The sequence below is a fragment of the Nesoenas mayeri genome (genome assembly GCF_963082525.1).
Source record: "Nesoenas mayeri genome assembly, chromosome: 26".
Classification (NCBI taxonomy): Eukaryota; Metazoa; Chordata; class Aves; order Columbiformes; family Columbidae; genus Nesoenas; species Nesoenas mayeri.
Window position 1 is genome coordinate 6389101 of NC_137552.1, and position 24161 is coordinate 6413261.

Consider the following 24161-nt stretch of genomic DNA (forward strand, 5'->3'; position numbering starts at 1 on the left):
TATTTATGACTATCCATGCTCCACAGAGCTACCCATGCCTTCACAGATTTAAGTTCATAATAAAAAGCCAGAGAACAGAAACCTGGCCGATTCCTTTTTGTGCATTACTGCCAAGTAGCGTAACGAGAGTGTTTTATGTTCTCCATATTCAAATGAAACTGTTTCCATGATGTTTCCTTTTATGTTTAGCAGACAATTTGAAAAAACTGATACTTTCAGTTGCCATTTGGGTTACCTTGAAACGATTTGCTGCTCCTATGAGGGACGACTTGCAGCTCTGGGAACATCTGGCTCTCCTAGGATACTATTAGACAACCATGATTTGTATGAATTTTCAGTAGTCATTCTCTCTGTCTCACTCTATCTACAGATTCTACATAAATGTCACAATTCTTTATACCATGGTTACTATAGGAAGCACGAATAAATTCTTCTGAATGAAGAGCCTCTGTAGTTCTTTCTTGACAAGCAGCAAGGCTGAGCATGTTTCACTTATTAAACCAGGGTTCTTCCTACCACTTAAGTGGAAATCTCTCTTTGAACGACCAAGGGTTGGAAATACAAACCTGATTCATAGGGGTAACATTCACTGATTTGCTCTTCTTGAGTTATTGGTTCCTCATCATCTGGAAGGTACCGTTTATCGATGGCCTCCTTGATCTGGTTATTGGCTCCTTTGGGATCCAAGTCCATTGCCCATGAGAAATTCATTAGGGCCAAATGTGTTTGGCCCAGTTTTTTATAAACCTAAAATACAAGCATAAAAGGCTACATTTACATGAAGTTGCTGCCTTTTGTATTTAAAACCTGATACATAATAAAGGCGTGACCAGTAAGCCTCATCTAAAGCTTCAGGAATTTTTAGAATACTGCTCCAAACAGAAACCGCTAGGTGACAGACATCAAATTTTCTCACTAGGCATATACTTCTGCAACAAAGGAGACCAAAGAACTTATGATCCCAGTTAAGTTTTACTAACCTTTCCTATTAAAAAGTAAACAAGAGACTCTTTGGGTACAATCTGTTTCAGTTCTTCAAGTTCTTGTAAAGCAGACTGAAAAGGAAGAAAAAAAAGAGGTTAGGAAGCACAAGCTAGCAGTCTGCAACCAGTTTTTGCCCTCACTAAGCTGTGACTTAGTACTAATGTGGAAAAAAACAAATCTTGGCATTTACATACAGTACATTCCATCAACAACAACAGTACAATCTCATGAGAAGCATCTAAAATTCCTATTAGTTTCTCATTTAGAGATTGTAGCATATTAAAGTCGCATTATTACAGAAATAGAGCAAGTTTATTGGGCTTTGGTCTCCTACAAGACAACTAACAACTCTGACATAAAACATCCTCATCGCCCCCAACAAGACATAATAGGGTAGAAGACAAGAAGCTGACAGCATATTTACAGTGACTGTTTCCTTTAGTATACTGAGCATCTGAAAAATTAAGAACGTTGATATGTTGATATATTTCACATAGTTTATGTGAGCAGTGTAACTTTAGTCTCAGCTCAACAAAGAAAAGAATCTAAATGTTTTATTTCCTAAAACATCACTTCACCGTGGTCAAGCAGCTCCTTCGCTAGTGCAGAGACAATAAGATAGTGCACAATTGGCCTTATCTTTTTTCCTCTTGCATTAATCCTCTACTTTTAAGTTTTAGAAGCAATCTACAAAGAGGCACTTCATCATCTTCAATCTTAATAAATTTCATGTCCAGCTGATTCAGTTATGAATTTAAAGAAAAGTTCTAAGTAAAGTTTTACCTTAATGTGTGCACACATTTCTGAAGCAAGGTTTCAAAAAAATCAGACTGTCGCTTGTCTTCTGTGGCCAAAACAACAGGCCAGAGAGGACAACAGTCACTGGAAGGACAGACTGTGGAAAGATCTTCACTCATTCTAAACGGGGCACAGGTCGGGACAAATCAGACCAAAATTGCTTAGCTTATTTCTCACTCTAACAGAGCCTTTGAAATGACTCGTTCTTATTGCTGTAATTGGTTTTGGGCAGTTTGCTGAGTCTTTTTTCAGCAGTTTAGTATAAGCTCTTCTTAATACAGCCACATATTGGTGCGAGCTGCAATAGTTTCCGCTTCTTTCTTTTTCCAGGGTCGGACTAAAATAATAACTTTAAAAGCATTGCCTGTTAGCCCTAGATTTTATAGCAATTAAAAATTTAACATCGTTTCCTTGGCAAAGGCAGCACTTGTCAAAGCAAATGCTTCACATCAGCCTCCATGAGACAGGCCAGTGTCCCAGGCTCTTCCCACAAGCCCTGATGCTACTCAGTGGTAATCTGCGAACATTTGGCTTCCAGTGCATTCCCATTCCTAGCCGCAGCAATTTAAAGGTAACTTAAGGTTGTCTACTTGTACCAAATCTTACCTTGTATTTTTCATTTGCAAACAATACAGAAGCTCTATGGAATTTGCATAGCGGGTTCTTGGGGTCAATGTTAATAGCTTTGTTTAAAGTATCCAAAGCCTTATCAGATTTTTTCAGTGCATGCTGGACCTACCACAGAAAAAGAGAACAATTTTAAAAAGGAAAACAACAGCTCAGCTGCCAGACAAGGACAAATCCATTTGACTACATCTACTCACAATCTGTTCCTCAAATAAAATTGTCCAATTCTAGACCAAGTCTTAACAAGATTTCTGACAGGAAGAAAACGTCAGCTTGCCCTGTCTACGCCTCAAAACATTCTCCCCTCCCAGTGGCTTACAGAAATTATTTAACCTTTGGCCAGGAGTGAACTCCATGCCTTTCTCTATACATCAACGAGAAGCAGCCACTATCCCTCTACAATTTGACACAGCTTTGCTGACGCATAGAAGGCAAACGAACACCAGCAGGTAACCACCTACCACGCTTACGCAGCCTTAACTCACCATCACAAATACCTCAGGACTGCTGCTCGACTTTGTAAGCAAGTCTTGGCTGGAGTGAGGCTACAGCTTAAGGACCACCGTGGCAGATGGATAATTGACCAACTTTTCAAACAGACCCACAAAATTAAGCTACTCAATGTTAGTTGAAGTAGCTGCCTGCTACTTAAACTTTACTTGGCATAAAGCAGCCTAAGAAATAAGTTTGTCACATCTGCAAGTGACTGGAACAAGGGCAATGTGGACATAAAGCCAGGGCCAAAATACCACACCCTGAAAGGCAAAATGGGTGCCGTAGCATTTTATAGAACTGGAAGTGCTGATGCAACTGCATGCAACAGCAATTAAAACCCACTTCATTTCTTATGTATCAAGTATAAAATCCCCTATACTCTGTTCACATGAGTATCTGCACACAGGCTTGATTTTCGTATCAGTACTAGTTAGGCCAACTCAAACACGACCTGATAGTATAATTCCATTATCGGCTAAAAGTAGTTTGGAAAAAGAGGAGGGTTTCTTTTCTGACCCATTAATTCCGTATCAGAATTAATCAATTAATAATAATTCATATGGCACTTAAGATCCCCAAATGGGTATTCTGAACTTGCTATGTTTTTTTGTTAAACACCATTCAGAATTACTTCTCTACTGCAAATAAAGTACAAAAGCAGATAAAAAAAAAAACAACCCAAAGATAGAGTTAAAGTGCAATCTACTTACCACCCCGATGTGACACAGTAAGACTGAGCTCTGAGGATTGATATCAAGTGCTTTCTGGAAATGCATTTCTGCTAGACTGAATTTCTCCTGTTTGTAATAAATCATTCCCAACCCATACCTGCAAGCAGAAAAACAGTTTTTAAGTAAGACTGTATTCTAATCAAACTGTCTTTATCAGTGAATATGACCTGGAAGAAACAGTCTACAGATTTGCCGACCCCATCCAGGGTGGGAAGCAAGTTATTGTGGGGAAAAAGCTACGCCTAAAATTTACTCGCCCTGCACTCCCCCCCCCCAAAATGAGTAGTTTGAATGACTGATATTTGATAAACAGGAAGACGGGCTAAACAACTGCAAAGCAAAACGCATAAAAATTACAGAATCCCAGAATGTCAGGGATTGGAAGGGACCTCAAAAGCTCATCCAGTGCAATCCCCCTGCTGGAGCAGGAACACCCAGATGAGGTTACACAGGAAGGTGTCCAGGCGGGTTGGAATGTCTGCAGAGAAGGAGACTCCACAACAACCCTGGGCAGCCTGTTCAGGCTCTGCCACCCTCACCGGGAACAAGTTTCTTCTCAAATTTAAGTGGAACCTCCTGTGTTCCAGTTTGCACCCACTGCCCCTTGTCCTGTCACTGGTTGTCACCAGCAGAGCCTGGCTCCATCCTCCTGACACTGCCCCTTTCCATATTGATCCCCATGAATGAGTCCCCCCTCAGTGTCCTCTTGTCCAGCTCCCAAGCCCCAGCTCTCTCAGCCTTTCCTCACACGGGAGATCTTGGTGGCTGCGCTGGACTCCCTCCAGCAGTTCCCTGTCCTGCTGGAACTGAGGGGCCACAACTGGACACAAGATTCCAGGTGTGGTCTCCCCAGGGCAGAGCAGAGGGGCAGGAGAACCTCTCTGACCTACTGACCACCCCCTTCTAACTGGACGCATTGGTGTGCAGGCATTTCAGAGAGTGAGCTGAGCACACCAATTTCACCCCAGGGGTGTGGGAGGCCTCCCAGCCTTCATCAACTCTAGAGTGATGCCCTACATCCCCAGCTACATCCCCATCCCGCTTCGAGTCTAGTGTAAAGCTCTCCAAATAAGCCCTGCTAATTCCTGTCCCAAGGGAGTTTCGCAAGGCTAAGTGACCTGTATTAGCAGAACTTTTACTACTTTGTATATTTTTCCTACAGAAAACGCTGTAAGAAACTGTATCTTAAGATATAAAAAGCAGCAGATCTCATCATTCCAACTGCAGCTGAAGAACAATCAACTAGAGGGATGAGGAGTGCTACACAGAACAAAACAGCTGGTATACTACAGCAAAGATCTGTGGAAGCCAAAAAAGCTCCAATTTTTTTGCTGTCCTTGTGGAAATAACTGTTGAATAAAGAGACAAGGCCCACGCCTTCTGCAGAAATAGCTCTGCTCGATCGCCACGGCAGCATCCAGAGGACATTTCTCCAAAAGGAGTTCTGTATCACATGCAAAAGGAGAGGCACAAAGCAAAACTTACCATGCATTATAGTGTCTAGAGTTGACTCTAACTGCATTTCTAAAACAAGCTAATGCTTTGTCTAGTTCTTCCGTTAACACAAATTCATGCCCCAAAAGGGTATAGGCATAAGCATAGTTTGGATCAACTTGAATGGCCCTCTGGAAGAACTTGATTGCAATGTCATGCTCTCGTTGCAAGCTGAAACAGTTTCCTGCAGCACACCATGCCTAGTGGAAACAGCATTGCAAAATTAGCACACTTTTTACAACTCAGAGTGACTAAATTGGAGCTGAACAGAGATTTCCATACTGATTTACATAATTATATATAACTTCCTCCTAGATTATAAAAAAAATAAAGCAACATTTAAGTCTCATTCCCAAGAGGTATATAGGCCTAAATACCCCGTCTATAGCTAGATAAGCTGAAATACATAAATTGAGAACCTAAGGACACTCAACAAGTTCGTGTTGATTAGATATTTTGACCAATGACTAAAGCTTCTGAAGCTGCTGAAAAGGCTAGAAATAAAACACCTTTGCTATTTATTTCACTCTTCAGCTCCCTCCAAATGACAAATCTGGAAATCTGCAATGCAACAATTTTAGCAGAAACCTCTGCTTTCCCTCCTGCTCAGCAATGAGCATTGAGATTATAAAGCATCACAGCCCAGAGTCTCTCCCTTTCCCAATTTTTTAGCATCACTGCCAAATCACAGAACTGTTCTTCCCTCCTTGTATTAGAACCTGCACTCTCTTCTCTCCCGGCTGTATTACTATGATTAAAAACTGCTTCATCGGTTTCAATTTTTCTACTATTAGACAAGCTAGCAAGACAACACAAACAGGATTCTCTCCTCCATAGAAAAAAAAAAAAAAGTTAGTTCTATACAAGCTACAGTTCTCAGTTCTGTTAAGAACACATATATAAATGCATACATTTACTACTTTTATTGTGGCACCCATTAAAAGATGCCTGGCTTTTTGGATATCATGACTTCATATTACCGTACACTCTGAAGTTTAATGGACTTTGGCATAAAAATGTGCAACATGCCTGAAAATAAGTTCTAGAACAAATATGTTTTAAGTGTCAGTGAAGTAACTACAGCAATTAAAAGGCAATACACGAAAAAATATTACTCATCTTTGCATGCCGGCAGCAGCAGGAGTGACTGACTAACCCATGATCTTCCTGAACGAATGGCACCAATGCAAACTTAAATAACCGTTAACAGATGAAAGGTTTCAACCTCTGCCATGTAAGGTGATGTTCTAACTCTAAGAAGCCACTTCAGGCATCATCAGTTCAACAGACAATCCTGCCACCTCACTCTAGTTTTGCCATGCAGTTCTCACAGGAAATACACTCAAACTAGATTAGAGCCCAGAGCTTTGTTCCGAATCATTGATTTTGCTACACGCAGTTGCCCTCTTCTCATTCAACACCACAGCATTTTATACCTCCGGTGAGTTTTTATCCATGTCCGTCAAATCCTTTGAAAGAACAGAAAGAGCAACATCTTTCTGCAGATGCCACAGCGTAGTCGAATAGATCTCCATGCCTTCTACTCTGTAGTTTTCAATCCTCCTCACTTCTGAAAATATTCTCTCAGCCTAAGAACAGAAATTAAAACAAAATTCCACCCATCAAAGCAGAGCAGACAGGTCAAGATTACAAGCCTCCTGTGCCCAGACTGAGCATTCTCTTTGCTTTGTAAGTACCATGCAGAGCTACAAGTCCTGTAAGTTCCCCTTCAAGCCAAGGAAGCAACCATACTCCAATATAGTTATGGCAAGCAGAAAGGCAGCCAGCCCTCCCTACTGCTGGCTCAGACTACAGCACTGTTCCTATCACAGCGCACAAGGCAAAGAAACAATTGTGTGCAAAATCAGGAAAAGAGTAGCATACTTTTGTGGGCCAGTTATGACTATTAGCCATTCTAACAGATGACAGGTATCACGTTCATACCAAGTGGTACACCCCTCCAGACACTGTGCATAATAATTGCGAGGCAAAAGGCAACATGGCAATCACTGCAGTAAACAAATACAGGGATGGGGGCACGCAGAAGCACATGACACACACACGCTTTGCTTTCATCGGAGACAGCTATGCTTCTTCACAGCTGACTAATGAAGTCTTTCTGATGTAGATATCTACATTTCATAAACTGAAGTTCCAGATTACAGCACTCAAAGCAGCAACAAGAGAAGACTGGCTTTAGGAAGTCATTAAGGTCTGTAGCCTCAGTTTGCAAAATAAACTATTAAGAAGCACAATGTGCTCCATATCTAATCAGACTGCGTGCACAATTTAAAAAATGCTTCTGAATCCTACTGCATGTCTTCCGCACACAACCTGTCAAAGTGTTTTAAAAAACTTCTGAGGAAATGGGCACATCAGCTATCAGGACAACAGTGACAAGGAGAGTTAAACTGCTGGGTTATCCTTAACCACTCGCTTCTGTTTCTGACATCACCTTAGCTGTGCCAATGCTGTCATTTCCGAGGCTGCAAAGGAAACTAGGTCATTGATGTGATCCACACCAACCAAAAAGGGTGAGAATTGTTTCAGTGACCTAATTTACAATGTTGCAGTACAAACAACTGCATCAGCACAGCTGTGACTGAAGACAGGGAGACCCCAGTGGCTGGATGCACAAGGAAATAACATTAAAAGCCATCAAAAGCATAACTCAGCCTCTTCAGGAAAGCTCAGTGACTACTAACGCAGATTCAAGATCTAAATCCGTTCCAGCTATGCAAAACAAAAGCAAAAAGAACCCACCATGCAGTTCCTACCTGCATATATTCTGCAAGTTCAAAGTAAGCTCTCCCAATCTGGCACAGCACCCAGCCAGTGTTGTAGTGGTGGGACGGTAAATGGCTTAAAATATTTATTGCTTCCTTGCAGCTGTACGAACACAAGGCTAAATAACCTTTCCCCATGTCACGGAGAAGGCTCATCAAACCTTCTAGGAGAAAAATACAATAAATAAACGTGGAAAAAAAATAGCTGAGACTTATTTACTTGAAACTGCTAATCCCATAAACTCTTCATTACGGCAGGCACTACTCCCAATTTGCTTATGAAAATATTTCAGGAGTTCTCAAACACAGGCTTATGCACTCTGAACTTAGGCATAATATTCTAAACATCAACCTTTGTAATCGAAGTCAGATGGTAACGACTTCTTTAGCCAGCAAAAGAGCACTCAGGAACAGAGAAACTCTCAAGTTTGGGGCAACTGGAGTTCTGCATTTGCAGCAGCTATTCAGACATTTTGTTAGGTTTGAACACAATTTCCACATGTCTGGTATCCATGGATACTTCATCTTGCTGCCTGGAAACATTATCAAGCCAAAAAAGAGGAATTCAGCAGTTTGTCTAGGATTTTCTGACACTCTGAATAAAGACTTGTTTTTAAACAAATAGGAAATGTGAAGGAAGAACAGGCTACATAAACCCAATTTTAGGGAAAGATGACTGGGTTACTCATAGCTCCTTTGAATCTGTTTCCAAGGATCTTGCCTGAAAATATTTTAACCGTTAATAAGGACCAGAGCCTACGAGATATATCTGCTTACAACTAGCCACTTTTTACTACTTTTTCACATGTTCTTGGTAAGTTAACTAGAAGACAGTGAATTCAATGTCTTTATGCAGAGGTGACAGCTGCAGGTTAACTGAAACAAGAAAGAAACAAAACACTGGAGCAAAACATTTTCCACACAACCTTAAAATGTATATATATATAGACAGCTTTACTCTACTACAGTCCAAGAGCATTCAAACAGACCTGCTGCAGCCTTCTGTAGAGTAAAAGCCTGGATCTGTGGTGCAACAGCAGAAATTTTCCCTTCTGAAATGATGGAAGAGTCCAGTTTGGTAATTTCCAAACTGTCATTCAAGTTTGGTTGAGTTATTCCTCCCTTATTTGTTTTACTTTTTGTTTTTCTGTTTGGAATCTTAGGTGGGAACTTCATTTTTAATTTTTTGCTATTTTCCTGCAATTAAGAAGAATAAGAGTTTTATAGAAAAGTGTTTTAAATTCAGGTAACTTAACATTAAAGTAAATGGTATAAAATGGTATGTATGCTTCCTTGCAGCCTTAACAATGACAGCCAGCTGTTTGGCTTTTACACACTCAGGAACCTAACTGGATATGTTTAGTAGTTAATTTTTAAACACAAATTATTCATATCACGTAACTACAGTCCATAAGTATTTGAGCTTCAGTGTTCTGCTCCATTGTTTGAAGAGCAGAAAACTGACACAAAAATAACTTTGTTTTGGGGAGAGAAAAAAAAAAAAAAGAGTATTTGCTCAAAATAATAACATATCTGAGCAACACCACCTCCCTATCAAATGGGTGGACAGCTAGCAGCACCACTGCATCTGTCTACGCTGCACGTATCTCTGTTTTTGTCCATGATACTCTTCTTCCCGCTATTTTAATTGGGTACTTGAGAGCTTAAAAAAATAACACGGCATCATAACTCATTTGTACATTCGTATGTTCTGACCCCTGTAAGGGGCAGATCGTTCTCCTTCACCGGAGAATGAGAAGGATCTTCTCCTTCACTGCTAGAATTGATAAACATACGAGGAAGTTATTATTCAGTATAGTGGCATGATGTAAGAAACCCACAAGTTTCCAAAATTAATGAAGTTTGTTACCTTTGTTGTAGAGCTATCGGTAGTAAATAGGCGAGAGCTTCTTCGAGGCAGTGCATTTGGTGGGGCAGCAATTGTTGGGCTCAGTACCTGAGGTGTTGTACTGAAAGGAAATGGCACATTGAAAAAAAAAAAAAAATCCCAGAATCCCAGAATGTCAGGGGTTGAAGGGCCCTGGAAAGCTCATCCAGTGCAATCCCCCCATGGAGCAGGAACACCCAGATGAGGTTACACAGGAAGGTGTCCAGGCAGGTTTGAATGTCTCCAGAATAGGAGACTCCACAGCCCCCTGGGCAGCCTGGGCCAGGCTCTGCCACCCTTACAGAGAAGAAATTTCTTCTCAAATTTAAGCGGAATCTTTTGTGTTCCAGTTTGAACCCATTACGCCTTGTCCTGTCACTGGTTGTCACCCAGAAGAGCCTGGCTCCATCCTCCTGACACTCACTCTTTATGTATCTGTAAACATTAATGAGTCCCCCCTCAGTGTCCTCTTGTCCAGCTCCAGAGCCCCAGCTCCCTCAGCCTTTCCTCACACGGGAGATGCTCCACTCCCTGCAGCATCTTGGTGGCTGCGCTGGACTCTCTCCAGCAGTTCCCTGTCCTGCTGGAACTGAGGGGCCACAGCTGGACACAAGATTCCAGGTGTGGTCTCCCCAGGGCAGAGCAGAGGGGCAGGAGAACCTCTCTGACCTACTGACCACCCCCTTCTAACCCACCCCAGGTCCCATTGGCTTCCTGGCCACAAGGGCCCAGTGCTGGCTCATGGTCACCCTGCTGTCCCCAGCACCCCCAGGTCCCTTTCCCCTACACTGCTCTCTAATAGGTCATTCCCCAACTTACACTGGAACCTGGGGTTGTTCCTGCCCAGATTCAAGACTCTACACTTGCCCTTGTTCTATTTCATTAAATTTTTCCCTGCCCAGCTCTCCAGCCTGTCCAGGTCTCTGATGGCAGCACAGCTTCCAGTGTCACCACTCCTCCCAGCTTGGTGTCACCAGCAAACTTGCTGATAGTCACTCTACTCCCTCATCCAAATCATTGATGAATATATTGAATAATACCGGCCCCAGCACTGCCCCCTGAGGCACTGCACTGGTTACAGGCCTCAACTGGACTCTGCCCATTGACCATGACTCTCTGGCTTCTTCCCTTCAGCCAGTTCGCAGTCACCTCACTACCTGATCGTCCAGACTGCACTCCCTCAGTTCAGCTGTGAGGATGCTGTGCAGACTGTGTCAATGCCTTACTCAAGTCAACATAGATCACGTCCACCGCTCTGCCATCATCCATCCATCTTGTTATGTCCTTATAAAAGTCAATGAGGTTGGTCAAGCACGACTTCCCCTTGGTGAAGCCATGTTGACTGCCCCTAATGACCCTCTTATCCCTGACATGCCTTGAGATGGCACCAAGGACAAGTCGTCCCATCAGTCTCCCAGGGATGGAGGTGAGGCTGACCAGTCTATAGTTACCCACGTCCTCCTTCCTGCCCTTTTTGAAGCCTGGAGTGACATTTGCTTTCCTCCAGTCCTCAGGCATCTCTCCCATTTCCCAAGACTTGGCAAAGACGGTGATTAAATATGATTGAAGTCCTTTGCTCCACTTTAACAAAAACAGCTTTTATCTGTGTTTTAAACAAATTGCTCAAGTTCTATAGCATGGACATTTCCCCCCAACAACAACAAATAAATCTAACTGTTGCATGTCAACAACACAAGCAGAATTTCTTTCCAGCTACTTTCTCATTTATTGATGAAACGGTCTAACGGCAAAGGAAATTTAAAACAGACAGACCAACGACCATGCACAAGCTTCCTACTTATATGTCAGAGTTATTCTGCCTAACACAAACACCCCAACTTTTTCATCATGCAAAGAGGAATTCTGCAGGAATATTCACGCAAGTTGGGCAAATGAAGTGCCAAGTTCCTTCAAGAAAGGAGATGCAAAAGGTAATACCAAGATGATTACTTCTTCCCTACCTTGTCTGCGGGCCAGAGCTCTGTGTTTGCGCAACAAGAACTGGAGTGACTTCCCGGCTATTTCCGCTCTGTGAGAAGACAGATTTTGTTCCAGCTTGGCTCATCCTGCTGACAGTCTGTATAACACAAAGTTTCTACAGGTTTGTTATTACGTCACTAAGAAGTCTCAATCTCTGCTATATCAAGGCAAAACCCTTCTGCCTATCGCCTATCAAACACTGCGCAAAGGAGGACAAATTTGTGTTCTTTCAATAAAGGGTGACGGTTCCACCCCAAGGAGGACGCATAAAAAGGATTTTTCATTCTACCTGTTAAAATGCCAATAACACTGAGTTTACCAACTTTATGTACATTATTTTAAAGACATAAAATCTCCATCTAGTGGCAAGAAACTACAGATCAGGATATTTGTGCAGGAATAAAGGGAATTGCAAGATGTTGTATTTAACGTTCCTTCTCCACAAAGTTGTACAAGAAAATAACCAGGGAATGAAAAAGATTCTTGAATTATTATATGACAATCACATCCAGAAGACATTCACCATTAATACCACTTTATTGAGGTACTCACTGTACAACACCCAAGCCTGCCATGCCCCGGTTTAGCATACCCGTTCATAGCATAAATCAGTATTTCACAAGTTAAATAATTACTGCAGAAGTCTTGGGAGCAGATACAGAAATAAACTGCTTCTTCAAAGAGGGATCTGCATTATGCAGCATAGAACGTTAACATATAGAGACCTACAGTCAAATTAATACCAAGCAGCAAGTTACCACTTGTCACTTGAGTTGAGCACATTTTTGGTAGCTTTTATTTGCTACAGGTTACAAACATGTGATCTGACTTCGCACCAAAACATTGTCTTACACCTTCACACATCTCCAGATGTGATAACTTGACTGTGAATCTGAGTCCCAACAAACAAGTTCAGATAGAAATTCACTGCCTGATGTGCAGACTTCCTGTAAAAGATTCAGAACAGGTCCTGCCCTCCCGGCCTCTTAAAGAAAGCTTAAACTCTGTCTTTCTGCCCACTCCACAGACAGGAACATTCAACTCTGTGATGGCTGTTTGGACAAGACATTCCTGAAGACACCAGAAACTGGCAAGTGGGACCACTCATAGCACAAGCAGCACCAGTTTATGCATTATTTGACTTCTAACATCCTGTCCTTGCCTTCTCAGTTTCTTTGGTATCAGAGGACAGTTCAGGCACCCAGCAAGCACGCTGGCCCACTCAAGACAGGAAGCTTTTGGATCCATCCTGATGTTTCATTCATTTATGTAAATGTTTCCTAGGAAACTGCCTCTGTTAAGTCACACACATTCTAGCCGCAGCTATACTAAATCTTTTCTGAGTCGGTAATTTGAAGAGCAGAAGTGAAACTGGCCAAGTAATTATTTGCATTGGACAAAGCATGCACCAGAAGCCCAAGCTGTCTATTAAAATGTATTAAATAGTTGTGTTTAGGTAGTAGCACAGATGCATCTGGGCAGAAAGCACATGCACGGATTAGCAAAATTTACACTGTTTATTCTCACTTAATAAACCATTTCCACAACTAAAGGAGACTGAAATCAGTTCCACACTCAAACTGTTATTCAAAACAAATTTTGTAAACAGAAGGTAAGTCAGGTTCTCCTCACCATCAGCCCAATTCAGTTCACGTGCAATGCTTTTTTTATCTGTATTATGGATTCTTTAAGAGTACAGTGCAATGTCAAACTCTTGGAACAGCAATCACATTCTAGAATGCAAGATACCTTCTTTGGAGGTGCTCCTGTGGATGGCACATCAATTACAGAGGAAGAGTTTGTGTAGTTTTGTAAATACGATCCATCTCCAGGGCTTGGGGCTTCTAGTGGCAAAATTCCAAAGCTGAGAATAAAATAAAGAAGAAGGGTCAAAGCCTGAGTGTTAGATCAACGATGAGAGTTGGCCTGAGTCTGTGCTTAAGACAGAGACCCAGCTGATCAACTGAAATCAACAAAGTAGTTCTGAAATAGCGTTAACTCTCTAATATCTTTCTATCCTTATCTATAAAAGATATTTTATTAGAAAATATTCCTGAAATTGAAAACTACAGAATTTTCTTTGCCTGCATAATAACTAACAGACACAGACCATGCAAATATTAATGGCTTGTAACATAAGGCTATTTAAATAAGATGCCATATAGGACAGAGCATATATACGCATGCTCTTTAAAACAGTGTCATTCTTCAAAGAATGCTCTTAAGAGTTTATTTCAGAGCAGAGACATATACCTTTAAAGGGTCTTCCAGTGTGAATACTGCAGTAAGCAATGTACCGAATCAAGAGTTCCTCTCTTCTAATAAAAAATACCAACTGCATTTTTTAAAAAACAGAAGAAATAAACACTAGAGCAGTTACTGAAGTTGTTCAGCTTTTGCAGCATTATTTATAATACACTCTCACACACGCGTTGGAGTCTGCTGTACAGCACCAGACATCTCTCCTGTTTTAAACGACAAATGTTATCACCAGCACAGCTACAGCAGCAATTGTCTGTCTCAAGGACTCACCTTGGAGTCAGCGGACTCAAAGCCGCAGGCCCCCCCAGTAAACTGCGCCCAGTTTTTGGTTTGTTTTGAGCCTGTTTAGACAAAATGGCAGTGCCTGACCCAAGAGGGACAGCATCAGGTGATATTACAGCTGAGTCAATATAAGACATAGAAGAATCCGTGTTCAAAGAGGAATATTTTGAATTGGAGGACTCAAGGTTGATTCTGTTCAACTCCTGAAAAATGGAAGGCAGCTGTTAGATACCTGCACAGTGTAGTTTCTAACCAGCATTTTTCAGTTAAGCTGGAAAGACTGCTTTAAACATAAATACTTCAGCAAAACTCACAATTGTGTCTTGTGGCGTTTCCATAAGGACAGTGTCAGGCTGCCTATGGGAGATGTTGTGATTAGGTACCAATGTTGGGCAAGTGTTAGGCAGACAGCTGCTAAAGTTCTGTAACGATGTTAATTTAAATGTTTGGTCAGGATCTGGTTTTTCACCTGTAAGATTGAAAGGAGATTTAAACAGAGTTATTCCCAAGTCTATATGCTGAATATTCAGACTGAAAAAAGGAAGACAGGGGACAAAATCCTTTAAAAGGGGTGCATTCTTATTTTATTGTTTTAAAACCCCTTACAGCAAATCAGAAGCGTTCTTCCACTACAAAACCCTGGACAATCAGTTTTATCAAAAAAATAGAGTTTCTTTTAAGTAATTATCAGAAGCATAGTTCCTCAGATTCTACTATGTGCAGGTTGGAAAACGTGGTATTGTTAAACCAAAGCATGCAAACGGTGGATATAGCAGAGGACAAGACAAAAGCTCTGAACACCAGCCCAGTATTTTAAATGCATTATTTCTCAGAAAACCACTCCAAAGAATTTCACTGGCATCTTCCTTACTTGTTCGGGACATGGAGTAAAATAAACTTTGCCACATGGTGACGGCAAGTCAGAAAACTTGACATAATCAGAAACACAGAAAACATCTTCACTAGTGAAACAGTTCCGCAGACTTACCGATTTCACATAGTGATTCAAAAGGGGACCAGAGGAAAGGATTTAAACTAAGGCTCTTTTGGTAACATTCTGATCCTTTGGCAAGCCGGTCTGTCTTGCTGCGAAAAGAATGCAACGGTTTAGAGGGAAACTGAAGAACAGCACTTGCATTCAAGATAACTTTCCAGGAGAGGAGTTGAACAACAACAACACATTGAGAGTCACAGCAACATTGCTCATTTTTTAAGCCACACAGTCATACTGAGTTCTTTTGAAGTTATTTGACATATTTAGACACAGATGAAAGTTACTTAGACACAGCCATCAAAGAAAGTTACATAAGCACTAGTATAGCTTGAGAATTTTTGTTTCAGAAAAACGCTGTTCATTGCAACAGCTTTTTTTGGTTTTTGCAAACAGCAACTAGATTGCTAGCCTTCCGTCAGTTTTAAGTATCTACAAATAACATTTTTGTACACAAATTAAAGGTTAAACTGAACATGTTAGTACCTGGCTACAAAGATAAGCTGCTTCTGAATTTCTTTTTTTCTTTGAGAACAGGTATATTAGGGAATAATGCAAGAACCCCACTATTCCTATTTGATCTGTTCATGTTTACTGACATCTTTCTTGCTTCTTGGCAAAAGCAAAACACTTCAACTAGGAAAGCTATTCTGACTGTTCCGACTCAGAACTTTCATTTGGGGGTTATAGCAACACATCAGTAAAAGAGATACAGAAAAATGAAGGTGGCAACACTGAGAAACAGGCCTTGAGAGTTTCTCTTCAGGAAGAATACAGAAGAAATGCAGCAATATTAAAAAGTAAAAACCAAAACAAACCCAACTCTCAGATTACATGCTTAACAACCTAGAAAAGAAGAATTTGTATTTTCAATCAGTCAGAAGCTCCGCCTGAAAGACAAGCCATTTTTGCATTCACAAGTTAGATGGCTTCCACAACTATCTACTTGCATCTATCATACTCCAAATTGTGCAGGCCACATAACTCAGAGACAGGTGTACACCGTGGCAACTAAAAATTTGACTAAAATTGAGCTTGGTCAAATAAAAAAACCCCAAGCTTTATTAGACAAAATTTAAAAAGCAACTTTACCAGTAGACATGTCCCAGCAAGGAGAGTGTAAAGCATGCAGAGTCACCAAACTCCATAACAATGTCATCATGGCCTTTCTGTTTATTCAACACTCCACCAGATAAGATCTGCTCTCCTTCTGCAAGCCTTTTTAAAAAACAAGAGGTTTAAAAGGGGTTACAAGGCTCACAGTATTGGTAGTCCAGTGTTTTCACCCTGCTGCAAACAAGAACAGAAATCTACTGTCAGTGTTCACAAGTTTCAAACCACATACAATCTAGCTCCTGCAAATGAATTTTACGTTAAAGATGGATTCCTCTAGAAACACAGAGCTATGCAGAACTCTGAATACAAACATCTCCACCGGCAGGGAAGAAAAATCAAACACAAACCCCAGCCCCACTCCAAAACCACAGACACATAATACAATATGACTCTTCCAGAGATCCCTAATCTTGGGTAGAATACTAAATCAAGGACAAGAAAGTTTTCTAGATGGCTCACTTTTTGAAGGTACTTCACCTGGTAACAAGCTAATACAGTGCTTAGTTTGGCTTTGTTTCCCTACTAAGAAATGCAGTCCCGAAGGCTCCACGCATTCGGATGAGATCAAATACTGGGATATGTTACAGGCTTTGGATTCTAATGTCTTCTTTTCCGGCAAGACAGGTTCAAAAGGAGTTTGCATCTACTACACCTGCAGTGAGCAGTACCACTCAGTGGAATGGGTCACTCACTATTAGGCTTTAAAATGACTTTAAACAGCTTCAGGGGACGGGAGGCATTCTTCTGACTGACACTTCCATAAACACACTGAATCCCAGAATCCCAGAATGTCAGGGATTGGAAGGGCCCTGGAAAGCTCATCCAGTGCAATCCCCCCATGGAGCAGGAACACCCAGATGAGGTTACACAGGAAGGTGTCCAGGCAGGTTTGAATGTCTCCAGAATAGGAGACTCCACAGCCCCCCTGGGCAGCCTGGGCCAGGCTCTGCCACCCTTACAGAGAAGAAATTTCTTCTCAAATTTAAGCGGAATCTTTTGTGTTCCAGTTTGAACCCATTACGCCTTGTCCTGTCACTGGTTGTCACCCAGAAGAGCCTGGCTCCATCCTCCTGACACTCACTCTTTATGTATCTGTAAACATTAATGAGTCCCCCCTCAGTGTCCTCTTGTCCAGCTCCAGAGCCCCAGCTCCCTCAGCCTTTCCTCACACGGGAGATGCTCCACTCCCTGCAGCATCTTGGTGGCTGCGCTGGACTCTCTCCAGCAGTTCCCTGTCCTGCTGGAACTGAGGGGCCACAGCTGGACACAAGATTCCAGGTGTGGTCTCCCCAGGGCAGAGCAGAGGGGCAGGAGAACCTCTCTGACCTACTGACCACCCCCTTCTAACCCACCCCAGGTCCCATTGGCTTCCTGGCCACAAGGGCCCAGTGCTGGCTCATGGTCACCCTGCTGTCCCCAGCACCCCCAGGTCCCTTTCCCCTACACTGCTCTCTAATAGGTCATTCCCCAACTTACACTGGAACCTGGGGTTGTTCCTGCCCAGATTCAAGACTCTACACTTGCCCTTGTTCTATTTCATTAAATTTTCCCTGCCCAACTCTCCAGCCTTGTAGGAAGATGCTTCTATTAGTATAGACCATTCCCACAAAAAAAACCCAAGGTACATCTATATTAATGAGCTCATACAACTGTAACAGAAATCACACCTAACTGAAATCAGTTCAGAAGTTGATGTGTTAGATGCACATACCAGACTTTGAAAAAGCAAGGGAGGGAACAATTAGCTTTGAATTTATTCCACTGGGACCTTTCCAAGTAGAATATTAACACAATTTCCCTTTCAACAGAAGATGCAAAGAAACCTGTATCCTAATAGGTCTAAAAGTGTTAAGAGTGTCAGAAGAGACAAGTCAAGACATCCTCACTACACTAAATATGTAAAACGGACCCAACTACTAAAGAAAACAACAAAGACAAGGAGCTTCCCCTGCTGCCTCTGGAGAGACTTGCATTTTGGTTACATGTGGGTAGGATCACAAATCCTGCAAAATAACCTCATAATACTGTGTGAAACTCTACACATTGCATTACCCAGTCTAAAGAAATCAAACTTCCTTCTGGTCAATGAAAGAGGACTACTCAAAGAAAAAAAAAGCCACAACACGTAGCCACAAAGTATTTCGTAGAGAGACATTTAAACTTCTGTAAAAACCCCCCACAGTATTTAAAGTTTTTTGAACTAAGGTTTTTTGCCTTCCTGAGTGCTTCATCCTCTCCATTCCGCACCTCAGCCAGACATCGTTTCCTACATTTGAGCTGCAACAGCCTGAAAGGTCTACATATTAATAGAAGTGAAATACTCTCACTAACAAACTCTCACGGCATTAGGGTCTGCAGCTTGAGCATTTTCATTTTATACTCTTGTCGTTAACACTCCAGAAAACCAGGAAGACACCTTGACACCGACTGCTATGTCCCTGTCAAAGTTAACATTTATGTTGAACACAACATTCTCTGGTGTGGACTCAAGGTGGGCTTGTTGTGGGTTTTTAAAACCGGATTTCTGTCTGCCACCCATTGCCAGTAACTAGGTAAGAGGGGCAAGCTTACTGTTTGAGAGACATGGCACATCCATTAAATTCATAATGGAAACAATGAAATGAGCAAAGAATCAGAGAAACACGAAACCAAAACAAACACTTCCCAGAGAGGTCTCCTTGAGTCATCTCAGCAATCAATGTTTCTCCTTCTACACTGCTTGACAACTCCTTGGTAAGTTATTCAATACCTTTTAGAGGCTTCTGCAACATGGACTAATGTTTGTTATGTCTGTATCTGTAAGTTCAATTCATTTTGCTTGCAATCTTCAGAGATGAAGGACCAATGAAATACTAGTTTATGCAGTATGACATATTTCAAACAAAAATCTAAACGAAAAGATCATTTCTAATCCTGGACAGAACATAAAGGATTTACGTACTTGCTGAGGTCAACGCAACATTTTGCGAGTAGGTATTTGCACTGTGGCGTAGTACAGCTGTGTCCCTTGAGGAGCCTGTATGCTTTGTAGGCCTTTCCTGAGCGGTAGTAACACGTTGCCAGTAAAAACAGCGCTTCTTCTGAATGCACTATTAAAAAATAATAATAAAATAAATCAGTTGATTGTTTACCTTTTTGATAGAAGGAATTCAACTGGAGATATCTGTTCCACACGTTCTGGTTCTTCTGACTCTCATTGCCTCAGCTTCACCACGCTTTTATTTTTTCAAACCAATTAACATATCTGAACAGCATTATTATCAAAGACAGCTTTCAATATCAAGACTATTTGTAGAATTTGTTTGCTGCATCTGTCCTCAAGTGTGCTTGGAAGACACACAATGCTCAAGGCTGTTAAAAACACCGCCCTCCCATTTGACCCCATACAACAGATCACTGTAAACATGACACTGAGTTTAAGGAGATTTTACTGTAAGATAACACGGCTGCTGTTACACAATTTGATTTTCCAATCTAAGTGCAATGCATTCTTCTGCTTTCCCCGAGCAGAAATTTAAGTTTCATTATCACAACAGGATTAAAACAAAGCAGGATTGGAGGCTCAAAAATCCTAAATCTAAACTGAAAAAAGTATCAACTTCATATTTGCAAAGTACATACCTTCTGCATATAATCTTTCTGCAAGGAACACTGCATCACGGTAAGCATAGTGGTTAAGTGCTTGCCATATAGCAGCCTGCAAGACAAAAAAATAATTTAAATTTAGAGAGAAGCTTTCAAAAAAGCAAAACTCATTAGCTCTTACTGTCAAAAAGCAAAGTGTTGGTTTTTTTTACTGGTGTCATAAGAACAATGGATAAGGATAAACATGCAAGCCAAGTTTTAGTTGTCTCAACTACTAGTAAGGAGACTGAAAAAAAAAATATCTTAGCACCGAAGTCATGAACCACCCTAAGAACACTGCTCACTAGTTACTGTACACAACCATCTATAAACCTCAGCCAACGTGCACTGAAATAACAGGGAGTACTTCCACTTGTTAATGAGTTTTAGCTTTGTGCATAACTGAGCATGAATTATTGTAAACTGCCACCAAACAATAACACATTAAGTAAAGACAAGAAAAAAGCTATTCCCTAACTGGTTACTAGATATTTCATTTTGCTTGTAGCTGTGCCCAGGGAGGTTGAAAAACGCTAGGGTGCTTAACTTTTGTAACAGTATTATGCATAAACTCATTTAAACTATCTCATCTTGAGATGGGACAAGCCAAAACCCAACAGGACTAGAAGTCACAGTAGTATTTGATGCTGTCAATGTAAGACTGTTGTTGATTACGTTTTTTAGGTATACAGCATTTCCTTGAAGAGATATGAGTGTTCTCCTAAGAACCAAGATGAATGTGACCCACAGCTTTTTGTTGTGGTGTTTTGTTTGGATCTTTGCTCATCAGCCACTTTTTCACTGCCACTAATTAGGATTGCAAGGTATCACACAAGAATAAATGCAACGGAAACGAGATGGACAAACTGATATATATAGATATTTGAAGGCAACCTACTTCTCCATTTCACTTATATACCCATACTTGGTCAAAACCAGCTCCCTGCTTCAGGGCACCATCTTCCTTTTTCATAAACAGCAAGCTCAAGAGCTGCGTGCCAATATTTGTATATACATCAAAAGATTGCACTAGTCCAGGGAAACACAAATGAAACGTGCACATAGGTATACAAACTGTGCACCCCATTAAAGCAGCTGTCATAATCCCTTGTGCTGCCACAAGCATTGGCTGAGCTACAAGCCAGAGCTGTCCAGCAAAAGCCACTTTACAACAAACACTACTCGGCCAATTTTCTTCAGATCACAATAAAGACCTTCTATTGTCTGTAAGAGAGGTAGGATGGGAAAAGCCATTCCTTTTAAGATCTATTCAGCCTGGTCTCCCGCCTGTGACAGCCAGTGGGGTGCACGCTTAGGGATCTGTGCGCAGAGGGTCGCTACCCAGACCGCAGCTCCTTCCCATCCAGCAGCCGTGCTCAAGAGCCAAAGCAGTTCTCCCACAAGCAGCCAACAGCTGTTTTGCACTAGTTTTGTTATTACTGATCCAAACAAGTTCTGAACTTATGAACTCAAGGTGCTTGCAGTCTAGTTTTTCTCCAAAGGGAATCTTCCAGAGCTACAGAAATAGCACCCTGTAATGGCACTATTTCCCAGTAGAAAAGGCAAGTGACAATTTAATCTGAAAAAAAACAATTCAAACAGAGTTACACGTATGTCCTGGTTTTGTTAAAAAACAAGTTTCTCTTTTAGTGAATTTTGCCTGTCATCTAAAGCTTTCACATGAGCTGCATTTTCCTGGAGAACCAGATACATGTTTTGGTAAACATAGCAATGGAATGTGAAGTTGTTGATAAGCATGGATGGACATCTGGCAAGAGAGGCAACCAAAAACAGGTGACCAAGAAACTGACCAACTGAGTATAACATCCCATTCACTTGAATACTTTATATAAAAGTGGGACATCACAAGGATCTCGTCCCTTTTGCTTATGACCCACATTAGGAGAGGACCTTGCTAGTCGTCCCTGCGAACTGAGGCCTAGTGACAGACTGAATCCAGCTCCGGTTGTCTGCAGAGTCCAGTCCAGGACTTCGGGTGCCGGCTCTGCAGTTGCTGAGATTTTCAAGATTGGTTTTGTACATTTTGTATTATTTTCTCTATTCTTATTAGTAGCATTAGTAAAACAATTTTTAGTTTTTCCAACTCTCTTCTCTCTGTCCTCCTTTTCCTCCCGATCGCCTGTCCTGAGTGGGAAGGGGGGAGAGGGAGGGGCAAAAGGGGGAAGGGAGGGAGGACAGGAGGTTAACAATACATCTGCCAGGGTTTTTTTTATTGTCACCCTGCAGTCAAAACCCTCAGCAATGTACCATATGCTACTTCTTCCAACACAAACTTGATAAATTCAGGGTGTGAAAAATGTGCAAGTTCTCTTCACGGGAAGCCTGCGCAGTATTCATGATGAGTACACAGAGTTTCCAATTACTATACAGAGTATTATACACAAAATCTCCACAGAGATACTACTTGCTTCTGTCAGTAAGTGCCAACAATATGCTGAAGGATTCAACAGGTACTTTTAAGTTTGTGTGCAAGTATCTAAAAACAAATTATCTTTATTATAATACAAACACTCTATTATTGTTCTCTGGCTGTATTCCACACTTCAGAGTCTGCCTGAAGTGATTACTCCCTTCTACATTGAAAAGTTCCACGGTTGAACATTGTTCTGTGCACCACAGACAGCATGGTACAAAAAGTACAAGGCACAAAGAGGGGGTTAAAATCTTTCAGACTATATCCACGTTAGGGCAGCTTAACGTCTCCTTTTTCTCTTGCTCTCAGAAGCAGCTCTTCCTTTACCAAGTAATGAATGGCATTCAGATTAACCTAGCCAAGTTGCGCCATTCTCAGGTTAAAAATACTGTCTTTACAGAGATGCTACTCAGCATGCTTACAAAACAAAGGTATGGTGGTGATGAAATCAATGTCATTTGACTTCTCAAACAGGAGCAAGTTGCCAGAAACAATCTTGACAGAGAGGCACACAAAAGATTTTTGGCTATATCACAGCCACATTACAAAAGTTACACTACATATATAATAATAACAAAACAAATAACAATCGTTGCTGAGCAGAGTTTCATTGAAAGCGAACAGCTGCTAGAAGCCCCGTTATGTAACAACTGCCATTCTACAATGCCAGAGGTGCAAGTTGAACTCATGCCTTCAACAGATAGACACTGAAAATGGGATCCTTGCACACACTGTCCTAAAAGAGTGAGAGGAGGAAATTAAGGTGGTAGGGAATCAGCCTTAGTAACAATTTCCTGTGAGAACAGATGTCTGAACTACAACTGTGTGTCTCAAATTACTAAAAAGTATTTCTCGTGCACCTTTGAGGAAGCACACCTTGGACAGGAACATCAGTCTCTTTACAGAGAAGTAATTTAGTTTGTTCTAGTAGAAGCCCAATGTATCTACACAGCATTAGTGGCACATGACAACTGGTAAACCACAACAGAAGAGCAACCTGAAGCAAAAAACTTTGGGGCATTTATCCAATATTTAATCCCAACATACTTCAGGGTAGGACAATGCAGTACAATGACAAATACAATCCAAACGCAGTCTTAGTTTCCTCCCTGTGGTAGTTTTCAAATTTTACATGGAACTTATCAACTGAGACCCAAAAAGCAGCCTCCTCACGGGTGAGTAAAGCAGTTGAGATACTGTGGTTGCAATGTCTGTTCTCAGAGCTACAAACATGGAGAGGAGGGAAGATTTAAGTGTTTCAAAGTTTTATTCAAACATGCTTGCAGACCAGCTAAACCTCCAGGTTATTTTAAACACACGTTAGTTTGCAAATGCAAAGTGATCAGGGAATTCCAAAACTACCACACCAGCCACAGCTCTCCAGCAAAACATCCTTGAGAGGAGAGTAAGAAAATAACAGGAGATTCAGACAGGTCCATCTTCTATGCAGAAAATCCTGTGCATTGTGCAAGTGTCACTTAATACCCAAGCCAAAGAGCTCTTAAACAATAAGCGTTCTGTTCTGACAGCTGTATAGCCTTGGAAATTATTTTTCAAATCTTGATAGAAGCTGCTTAGCATGTCAATAGGCTATAAAGATTTCAGACTTCTTCAAGGTGAGCAGAGGGAAGGAGAGTATTCTGAGACAAGCTGTGTTACATTTCCTAGT

The 24161-nt window shown here is 41.3% G+C and overlaps 1 protein-coding gene across 7 annotated transcripts in view; it reads right to left on the reverse strand.

Moving 5' to 3' along the window:
- CDC27 (cell division cycle 27) overlaps positions 1 to 24161 on the reverse strand; it is a 32623-nt gene that overhangs the window by 5127 nt on the left and 3335 nt on the right. For 2 of the 7 annotated variants that reach the window (XM_080359800.1, XM_080359801.1), the window contains exons 3-19: positions 20056 to 20131; positions 19376 to 19523; positions 16411 to 16536; positions 15316 to 15413; positions 14642 to 14796; positions 14316 to 14530; positions 13533 to 13647; positions 11765 to 11898; positions 9786 to 9885; positions 8905 to 9112; positions 7907 to 8079; positions 6566 to 6718; positions 5121 to 5329; positions 3615 to 3732; positions 2389 to 2517; positions 981 to 1055; positions 567 to 747 (exon numbers count right to left, since the gene is read on the reverse strand). In XM_080359800.1, the coding sequence (XP_080215926.1) occupies positions 567 to 747; positions 981 to 1055; positions 2389 to 2517; positions 3615 to 3732; positions 5121 to 5329; positions 6566 to 6718; positions 7907 to 8079; positions 8905 to 9112; positions 9786 to 9885; positions 11765 to 11898; positions 13533 to 13647; positions 14316 to 14530; positions 14642 to 14796; positions 15316 to 15413; positions 16411 to 16536; positions 19376 to 19523; positions 20056 to 20131 (2413 nt within the window). Of the gene's footprint in view, positions 1 to 566; positions 769 to 980; positions 1056 to 2388; positions 2518 to 3614; positions 3733 to 5120; positions 5330 to 6565; positions 6719 to 7906; positions 8080 to 8904; positions 9113 to 9785; positions 9886 to 11764; positions 11899 to 13532; positions 13648 to 14315; positions 14531 to 14641; positions 14797 to 15315; positions 15414 to 16410; positions 16609 to 19375; positions 19524 to 20055; positions 20132 to 24161 lie in introns of those variants that run through there. The other 5 variants (XM_080359804.1, XM_080359803.1, XM_080359802.1 and 2 more) reach the window with 5 other exon arrangements.